General features: G+C 44.1%; 1 protein-coding gene across 2 annotated transcripts in view; it reads left to right on the forward strand.

The window, feature by feature from the left end:
• The window catches only part of Fam81b (family with sequence similarity 81 member B), a 94,828-nt gene extending 89,000 nt beyond the window's left edge, over positions 1 to 5,828 (forward strand). Inside the window, exons 8-10 of one of the 2 annotated variants that reach the window (XM_040729058.1) lie at positions 1,611 to 1,746; positions 3,515 to 3,710; positions 5,540 to 5,828. In XM_040729058.1, the coding sequence (XP_040584992.1) occupies positions 1,611 to 1,746; positions 3,515 to 3,710; positions 5,540 to 5,673 (466 nt within the window). In that variant the 3' untranslated portion in view covers positions 5,674 to 5,828. The remainder of the gene's footprint in view (positions 1 to 1,610; positions 1,747 to 3,514; positions 3,711 to 5,539) is intronic. The other variant, XM_040729059.1, reaches the window with a different exon arrangement.
• The last annotated feature ends 4,463 nt before the right edge of the window (positions 5,829 to 10,291 follow it).

The following is a 10,291-nucleotide window of genomic DNA, read 5'->3' on the forward strand; positions in this document are numbered from 1 at the left end:
ATGATGGCTGTGAGCCCCTGGAGGATGCTCAGTAGCATCCCAAGTCTCTATTCACTAAATGCCAATAGCACCTCCCAGTGCTGACAGTGAAAACTGTCTTGGGACATTGCTCCACGTCCTGCAGGTGACAGCCACTGGTCTAAACAGAAGTTATCGTGTGGCATCTGTTTTCGCTTGCTGATGTCTTTTTCTTCCTTTCCATCCACCCCATTCTCTCCTTTGTATGGAGACAGCGTCTCACTGTATAGTACTGTCTATTCCACAATTAGATAAGTAGACCAAGCTTGCCTTGAACTTGTAAACAACCGTCTAGCCTCTGCTCCCCAAGTGCTAGGATCATAGTTGTGTGCTAACACAATCAGCTGACATTTCTATTTTTTTAATTATGAATCCAAACAGTTTTTTGGAGCAAGAAAGATATAAATATGTGCATATGTCCCTCACATCTTTTGATTTCTAAAGATTAATACCATAAACTAAGCTGTGCCTAACTTTATCAGAAAAAATATCAGAGCAATTATTACTTTGTTAATACTACACACTGTGGAGTATTTTATCATCAGTGACAAACAGCATGCATCACTCTTGACACCCTAATATTGTGGCCAATTGCCATCTTAGGAACTACTCACAAGCCTCCACATCTCTGTGACTTCAAATGTGCCGCTTGGCCACTCTACAGTGACATTTATATATTCTACCTGTTTGCAACACTTTTACTTCTGAAACAACACTCACTTCCATTTATTAAAATCTTCTGTTCTTTGTTATTTAACACTGTTACCCTTTCTGTAACTGCTGCTTCGGGCTTGCTTGTTTGGGTCCTTTGTTTTGCCTCATAGTAACTCGGCACATATGATATCACCAGCAGCCCCAAATCCACCCACACAGGCCTCCAAAGCTTGAACACTTCTCTCCAGGTCCTTTTGCCCACTGGCTCACGGGCCCCCCCGACCCCCCAGCCCTCCCCCCCTCCCCCTTCCTCTACTGAACATTGCAGGTCCTTTTGTTCAGTGGAGCATTAGAGCTCGGGCAGCCAAACTGCTCAAAAGTGATGCGCTTTATACTTTTAAATATTTTTTTAAAATTTATACTGCATGACCCCAAAATACTTTGTGAAATTTGACTCTGGAAATACACAAACACATTTGACTAGAGCAAAGCTATGCTATTTGTGTGTTTATGGCTATTCTACCACAGTGGCAGCATTGTTTGACAAAAAACCACGATGCTATAGGGCCTAAATCCGGCTCTTTACAAAAATAAAATAAAATAAAAAACAATTATAAGCCTCCACCGTGAAATGACTTGAGTATTTCTTTCCCTCGCACGGTGAGCCTTAAGTTCTGAGGGAATTCCCACATGGATAACAAAATGCATTTCAGTGCGAATGCTACCATGAGCTTACAGAGCACCTGTCACCACGCACACAGCCTTACACGCTGGGGTCTGCAAAGGGCTGCCAACAGTGGCTGGGATGCACTGGAGCCTAGGGCAGTACCCCCCCCCAAGTTATCCCATAAGCACTTGCCTAGGCGCGTGGGGCCGTTATCTTATCGCATCCTTTTGAATGCTAAATTTTTACATCTACTCATTAATTTTTTTCTTAGATTTAACTCACTTTCTACAAATGTGTATGAAGAAATTGAAAACAATCAAAAATGGGCAGAAAACCAGTTTATCAAGTACAGGAAAGACCACCTGGGCCACATAAATGAATGTCTGAAGGTTGTACAGGAAAAGCTGGTAAGGGGCTCCGCCATCTCCTGAAGTTCACACAGCTGCAAAGTCGCTGTCCTCTGGGTGGTCTGGTGACTGCCCCCAGCCTTGACAGTAGTCTCTGCTGCATGGGAGTGCGTTTATACTTTAATACGTCTGTGGGAGTCGGTGCCTACCTCTGGTCCGGGAAGTTTCCCAGAGTATGCTCTCCTGTAGCGGCACAGACTAACGACGGGACTTGGTTTAATATAGGCTAACTTTATTTGAAAATCACTTACATAAGAAACCAATGACTAGCAAGTTCCTGCTGCAAGGATCCACACCCAGGCTGCTGTCTGTGACCCGACCGGAACCAAGAGCGAGCGAGCTGAGGTCCAGGACCCCAGACCTAGCCTTCCACATCTACATTTGTGACCACACCTAAATGGGCAGGATCGATGCAGCAGGTTCGGGCAGGGTAGATAGCTCACTACACTCCCTGCACCAAAACAATTTGAGAAAACTTTCTTTTTAAAGAATAAAACTTAAAAAAAAAAGTTCTCACCCAGACCTAAGAATCAATTTTCTGGGGTCCTCCAGTAGGAACCTGTGACTCTAGACAAGGTGCCTGGGTGAAATTCGACCCTGTGACAGCTGGAAAGCTTATGGACAGACAAGAAATTTACCCTAAGCAAAGTTACGTTTGTTTTTCTTCTTGAGATGGGATCTTGCTATGCAGCTCTGGTTGGCACTGAACTCGCTCTGCAGACCGGGCTGTTGTGGAGTTCACAGAGATCCGACCGTCTCTACCTCCTGATTGCTGGGACCATGCCTGGTATAGAAGGAAAATTTTAAGAACTCTCTTCCAGATCAGACCATGGGAAGAAAGCCCCAGTCTTTGGAGGATTATACTTATGTCCGGGTTTCTTTCTCCCACTCCAGCTGCACCCCAAGTCTGCAGAGGGGCAGGACAAGGTCTATGGTCGTCCGTGGCTGCCCAGTCATAAACACTGAACAAATAAGATGTTCTGAGAACTGCATTAGCGGGACTGCCAGCAGCACAGCCAGCCGTGTCCCGAGCCCACTCCCGAGTTTGCACATAGCCAAGTGAGGTAGACGCCAAGGCTGGATCAAAGCGACAGCTTTATCACTGCTGCTCCGACTACCAAAGCCTGTGTAGGCCGTCACACGGCTGCCAAGTGAGCCTGCTTGTTCAACTCCATAAGCACCCAAATCCCTCTAGAAGGTGACCGGGGTCACCCTGTGAGGAACAGAAAGACTGAATCCGCCATTCCTGAAGCAAGCAGCAGGAAACAGATTCAAATGAGCCCCGTGTGTTCATCCCTCCTCCCCATTCTCTCTGGCACACCACTGCTCCCTATTCACACCTTAGACTCACCGCTGGACTCTCCCTCTGTGCTAATTCCTAACCAGTGGAGTCAGAACTTCTGGAGCGGGGTATGACCTAGGAGGTGGTAGAAAAAATGAACCGCTGGAGTGGGAGTCACCCTTCTCACTGATTGGGGTCCTCATGGAAATGTAAAGGGTTAGAGGCGTTGCCAAGGAACTTAGTTAGAGAGAGCAGCATCTATTGTCTTCCTCTGAGACTTCAGACCAACATTTCAAACCTTCCACCCTTCAGCAATTCCAGGCCATGGAGCCTCTCGAGAGCCCAGAAATGACAAGCCAAACAACGGAATTACCTCTCGCATTCGGGACCACAGTTTGAGGCATTTTCTCTAAGGTCAGCTCCTCTTTTCCAAAGAGTTTAACCCATGTGATCTCCTTTTTTTTTTTTTTTTTTTTTTTTTTTTAGGAAAAGCATGAGACAAAAATTGAAGAAAAAATGTTGCAGCTTTCAAGCACCTTGGAGAATTATATTAACTCCCAGAAGCAGGAAGCAGAAGCAAGCAAAATAAAACTCGTAGAAAATAAACTGTCCAGGAAGATGAACCAAATGGAAAAGCGGATCTGGGGTGAACTAGAGAAAATGCAAAGTGACTATCAGTCAGGTGAGTGGAGAAGAGCTGGACTTCCCGTCCCAGTTCCTCCCGTTTCTACTCTCAGCCAGTCTTGTCGTTAGTGACATCCTCATGCATTTAATCTGGCTTCCCTAAACATCTTACAGATCAGCGTAACACTGACAGGTAACTAAAGGAGTAGCCATTCTTTTCCACTTGGCGATGTCACCTGCCTGCCATTGCTGTGAAAAGTTTTATTTCTAAGATCTTTAGGCCATAGAACTGTGAGGGTGCAAGTTCTTGGGCTCACAAAGACTGGACCTGTGCCTCCATTATGAAGTTAGAAGACTAAGCCAAATGAAATGTCCTTCTCATTGAATTAGAGGTAATTAGACAGATGGCAGATGGAACCTTGACCTTTACAAGTGAGGAAGACATGAGTGAACAGTCTGGGTGGTGACTGCTTTTCTGCTTAAGAGGCAAAGGCAGGAGTGTCAAGCTGAGCTGACTTCAAAGGCGGGATTCTGTCAAAGGGAAGGAGAAGGAATAGGGCTGTGGAGCAGCAATCTGCCTGGAGTCACAATTCTGAGGGACACAAGGACATTTTATTAAAGAAAGCTCTAGTCTGGCTTGTGTCCTCCAGGTCTTAGAAAATACACATGTAAATTCCACAAAGTTTTGGCCCCAGAGAGGCACACTGCAGGTGTGAGAGAGTATGACAGCTCTATCCACCCAGTGTTCCTAGCGTGTAAGTAGAACTTCACGCCTAGAAAGCCAACCCTCCCAAGCCCCACCTCCTTCCACCAAGCTAAAATAGTGACTTAGATGGCCAAGAGCCATATCCCAAACTCTGTGGACTCTTCTGACAGAGGTTTAATTATGCTAATTGTTGCTTAAGGTGAGTGGAAGAGAATTTTTCAATCTTTGTCTTTATTTTACTAAGCGGGAGTTCTAGCTAAGAGAGAGTGGTTTACTCCTTTGTGCTTTTAATAAAAAGGGGTTGAGAAGCAACTATTTGGAAGACTTCAGGGAATAGGAAATGGACTGTCCTCTAAGCTTGTGGTCTGACAAGTCTACGGCCCTGGGGGACAGCCATGAGTAAGACACAGGAGAGTCCTGGGTGGGAAGAGGAGGGCAGCAGGCCCACTTTTTAGCTCCTTCAAACAGGGTACCTGTCATGAGGGTAACAGGGATTTTTTTTTAAACCTGCAAATCTTCTCTCAAAGCCTACAGAGAGAAGACAATATTTTAAGTATCTCCTGAAAGATAGAATTGTTAGCCAGTATGTGATGATGGAGGCTCTGTCCCACTGGTCCCACAGCTGTTTAGCCCCAAATAATCACACCGAGACAGTAATTAGAAACTGTTTGACCGATGACTTAGGTTTCTTACTGGCTAGCTCTCTCTTAATTATTAACCCGTAACTATTAATCTATGTATTTCTACATGGCCTTCTTACCGGAGAATGTCAGGACCTGTTACTCCTTCAGCAGCTACATGGTGTCTCCCGGAGGCTCACTCACTGAGTCCTCTCTCCAGAATTCTCCTCCTTGGGTAGCCCTGCCTATACTCCTGCCTGGCTACTGACCACTCAGTGTTTTATTCATCAACTGATAAGAGGAACATGTATATAGAAGGACATTCCCATGAAGCATGTTTACAGGGAGGGGAAAGAAAATAGTTTTCACAATAAATCCAGATTCCAGTTAAGGTGCTATGAACTAATTCATCTTTGTATATTTTTAATTTGTCTTAATATAATTTAATGTGCTTTGAATTAAATGACGATCAATTATGGAAGGACTGCTGAAGAACAAATTTGGGGAAGGGAGAGATCCAATGCATTGTTTTAGTGTATCTATTCTCTTTTTCTCTGCTAGGATTCAAGTCAATTCATGACTCCCTCAGTTCTCTTCAACAAATACAGAAAACAAAAATGGACTTAGAGAAATATAAAGTACAGAAAGACCTAAAGAAATTACAGCGTAAAATAGTGGAACTCCAGGAAGTGTAACTTTGAAGTTACTTTCTTTCCCACTAGCTAGTGGGATAAGCTGTGAAGAAGAAAATTAACATCTTTAGGATGCTGACTACTTCTAGTGTTTCCTATCATCTCTTAAGGAAATTGATGTACCAGGAAAAAAAAACACAATAAATCAAAAAGCTTCATGATGCCTTTAATTTATTATTTAAAAATTAAGAACTTTCCTTACATGCACATTCTGTTAAATTTTTACTGCCCACAAATAAGGGAAGAGCAATCTACATCGTGAATGCAGATGAATAAAATAACTGCAGATACGTGGCATTCTAGATGAACTGGCGAGTCTGCCTCAAAATAACAGCCACACTGTGGCTACCAACTTTTTATTAACATGAATTTTGTTCATTATTGCAAAACATATCTCCTTTTCAAAAGAAACATCACTATTTTAGCACTAGCATTTGAGATAAAAATGGTTTACACATGTATGATCAAAATACTTCATAACTATATGGGAAACATTTGTGAAATGTATACACCAGAAGGCTAATTTACAACTTCTGACCCAGAAAATTCTCTTTTCTAACAAAATCAATATCGACAGCAAATCTAACTTATGCATATTTAAAATACATTGTCATTGGACTCAATATGTATCAAAATTGTTAAGTACTATCCCCTGCAAAACAAAATATACCAGCTTCAACTAAAAATCCCCCAAAACATTTAGCCTACATGCTAAACTCAAAAGTATCTCAAAACCACTGATTTCCTGTCAACTCAAAACACACAGTTTAAGTACAGAGCTGTTATGGTTGCCTTTCTGCTCCTGTGATGAAGCACCCCAACAAAAAGCAGCTCTAAGGGAGGAAGGGTTAATTTGTCTTACAACGTATTGTAGAGAAAGCAAGCTTCGGGAGCTGGCAACAGTTCTTCACATGACACAGCTGGAGCAAGAGAGATGCATGCACAAGCGCTTCACGTGTTTACTTGTGTTCCTCTGTCTGCACCCTTCTACAGGTCAAGACCCCTGCCTAAGGAATGGTACCACTCACAGTGGGCATGGTTTTCCCACATCAATTAATCTAAAACAGTTTCCTACGAATATGTTCACAGGCCAACTAAACTGTACATAATCTCTCACTAAAGTGTTCTTCCCAAGTGAGTCTAGGCTGTGTCAAGTTGACAATTAAAGCTAATTATTACGAGAACCATTGGTATAAGGCATCTTTATTTATGGAAAATAAAACCAAACTATTTGTGGCATACACTATTTGTGCTGGAACAAGAACTAATTTCTACTCACTGATTTTTGTAAAGCTGACAAGGGCTACCAGATACAGGAACCTTATTTGGTTTATAGAATTGGAAGGAATTCCACAGTAGATTTAAGAGTTCAAGACACAATGGTGTCCTTTGTAATCAAATGTCATGCTAGGATCAAAATCTGATACAAATGTTTGCAAATCATCAAGAAAATAATACACTCAAAATTTTATTTTCAAAATGGTCACAGAATATAAATAGGTAAGTGACAGAATATAATAACCAATGGAAGTATGAAAAAATGTTTTACTTCACTATTAAAGGAAAAATCAAGGGAGCTCAGATCCTGTTTTCAGATTGGCAGAAAGTGAGTCAATTGACAATACTGCACGAACGAACAAATGTGAAAAAGAAAAGAAAGCTCACATTAAGGGTTAACGAGCTTGTAAACTGATAACAATGATTCAGAGAGCAATTTGGAAGCATCTAACAAGTGTTCCCTTCCTTTGCTCTCCTCTCCTCAACTCCTGACTCTACACACCCTTCAGACCTGCAACCCCATACCTGTAAGTTCACATCATAGACTAAACTCTCCCAAAGACCTTGTAAGCACACACCCAGGAGCGGTTCTGAAGCTGAGGGACCTGCGGTGGCTACAGAACCATTGAACCTTTGTTTAGGGGACACTGGAGCACTGGACCTCTCTCCCCTTGCATTATTCCACTCCTGTTCACTGAAAAGTCTTATCAGCATGAATAAGTTGCTTTTTTGAGAGAAGGTCAAGACAGACACATGGCACTCACTCCATGTCAAACACTTTTGCTTAATCATTTAGGAAATGTCGGACTCCCCCACAAACATGGGCTCATGCTGGAGCACTGTAATTCTGTAATCACATGCAGAATGCATGATAAAGTAGCTCATATGTCTTTGTATACTAACGCTGCTTACACATTCTTAAATAGTGCAAGAATCCTGGTATCTCCCAGCATTTACTTTCCTTTTATTAGAACCTGCTGCTGGAAAAACCTCTCAACATTAGTTTTAGCAGTGAGTAAGGAATGGGGTGGGGGCAGAGGTGAGGGGTGTGCAACTACATCGAATGAAAAGGTTTGCACACAGCAAACATCATGAAAGCACAGTATGGGGGGCCCACGGATGGCTCAGTGGATGAGAATATTCGATACACATGTTGAGACCCCAGCACCCACAAAAAGAGTTGATGTGTGCTCACCTGCACCTGCTGAGACAGAAGGATCCCTTATTGATGCCTGTGTAACCCCAGGGTCAATGAAAGACCCTGTCTCAAGTGAACGGGGTGAAGCGTGGTAGAAAGGATACTTGATGTTCTCCTCTAGCTTTGAATGTGTGTCCACGTGTGTGTCGCACACACACACACACACACACACACAGATATATACACACACACAGATATACACACACACACAGATACACACACACACGCACACACACACAGATACACACACACACAGATACACACACACAGATACACACACACACAGATACACACACACACACACACGCACGCACACACGGGGCGGGGGTGGAGACAGCACTACAGAATATGGAAATACGGTTGTTTTTAGCATCAGCAGGTTATGGTGATCCATGTGTGCTCAACTCTCACGTGCAATCACGCAGCAATTGCTGAAACCCTGTATACGTTATTTGTCCCAGTGTTGGGGTGACTCCAGGGTTTAAAGCATACTACATATATATGCTACAATTCAGCCACATGCCTAGCTACGCATGTTCTTTGAAACCTCCATAGATTACTGATAACATCTAATGCAATGTCAGTGTTACTGTTTTTTGGAGGGGTCTGGGGAGGGGGATGATCAAAGGAAGTACAGGTTCACCTTTTCAAATGCTTTTTACCTATGATTGAATCCGCGAACAGGTGAGCTGCAGGTATGGAAGGCAGACTTCGTGTTTAGACCACACATTTGAGAGGAGGCTAATATCTTGATCTTAAGGAGGTTACAGTCTATACAATAATTATATCTGCAAACAAATACATGGGCAAGGGTGTGATGAGGCCTAAGGCAAGTGGAGGAGAGGATCAGGTCTGGAGGACAACAAAATGGATCCATGAACTGCAGGAAAGTCAGTATAGTCAGAGCCTAAAGTGTGTTGTGGGAGATCGGGAGAGGAGGAAGTGTAGGAAATGGGGAGAGAGAGAGAGAGAGAGAGAGAGAGAGAGAGAGAGAGAGAGAGAGAGAGAGAGAGAGAGAGAGAGAGAGAGAGCGCTGAAGAATGTAGGGGTGTGAGGTACTCAACTACAAAAGGCAATTCATGTTGAGAAACTGGGCTTTATCCTAAGGACTCTTGACAGACCCCAAGCAATGAAATAGAAAAGTAACTTTATCAAACTTGCACTTGTGACTTACTTGCCTGGAGAGTGCAGGAGAGACCGAGTGGAAACCACACATTTGACCCGAAAGAAAGGGAAATTGTGCAGCAGAGCAGGGACTGTGCACTCAGGCTTATCTGGGGACAGGCACAGTGGAAGTACTGCAGATATGAATGGGGAAGACTTGCCTGGGAGTGAGTGTCATGGGTGTGAACACTGCTAGGCAAGAACCGGTACTGAAGGGCGTGAGTGCCCACAAGAACCCGGTACTGAAGGGCGTGAGTGCCCACAAGAACCCGGTACTGAAGGGCGGGCGTGCCCACAAGAACCCGGTACTGAAGGGCGTGAGTGCCCACAAGAACCCGGTACTGAAGGGCGTGAGTGCCCACAAGAACCCGGTACTGAAGGGCGTGAGTGCCCACAAGAACATAAACACTGAGTAGTAGGAAAGAGGATGTCTGTGAGAGGCAGTGTTTTCTCCTAGGGGCTTGGTGACTCATTAGTATGCTATTTGCATGGCTTCAAGAATTGTTAGATTCCCACCTGCCAAAGATGGCACCACCCTCCAATGCAAACAAGTACAGGGTGACTTAATTGCTTTATTGATTGCCCATCTATTTCATATGTAAATATGTTGTCTCTTCAGACACGGAGGGCGATGAGCAGGACTGCTGCAAGAAAACAGACTGCTCCTCCATGCAATCCCATGGGCATCTCTCTCTCTCTCTCTCTCTCTCTCTCTCTCTCTCTCTCTCTCTCTCTCTCTCTCTCTCTCTCTGTCCCTCTCTCTCTCTCTCTCTGTCCCTCTCTCTCTCTCGTCCCTCTCTCCCTATCTCTGTCCCTCCCTCTCTCTGTCCCTCTCACCCTCTCTCCCTCTCCCTCCCTCTCTCCCCCTTTCTCCCTCTCCCTCCCTCTCTGTCTCTCTCCCCCCTCTTTCCCTCTCCCTCTCTCTCTGTCTCTCTCTGTGTCTCTCCCTCCCTCTCCCCCTCTCTCCCTCTCTCTCCCTCC

This window comes from Mesocricetus auratus, unplaced genomic scaffold (genome assembly GCF_017639785.1).
Source record: "Mesocricetus auratus isolate SY011 unplaced genomic scaffold, BCM_Maur_2.0 Super-Scaffold_100020, whole genome shotgun sequence".
In the NCBI taxonomy this organism is placed as follows: domain Eukaryota; kingdom Metazoa; phylum Chordata; class Mammalia; order Rodentia; family Cricetidae; genus Mesocricetus; species Mesocricetus auratus.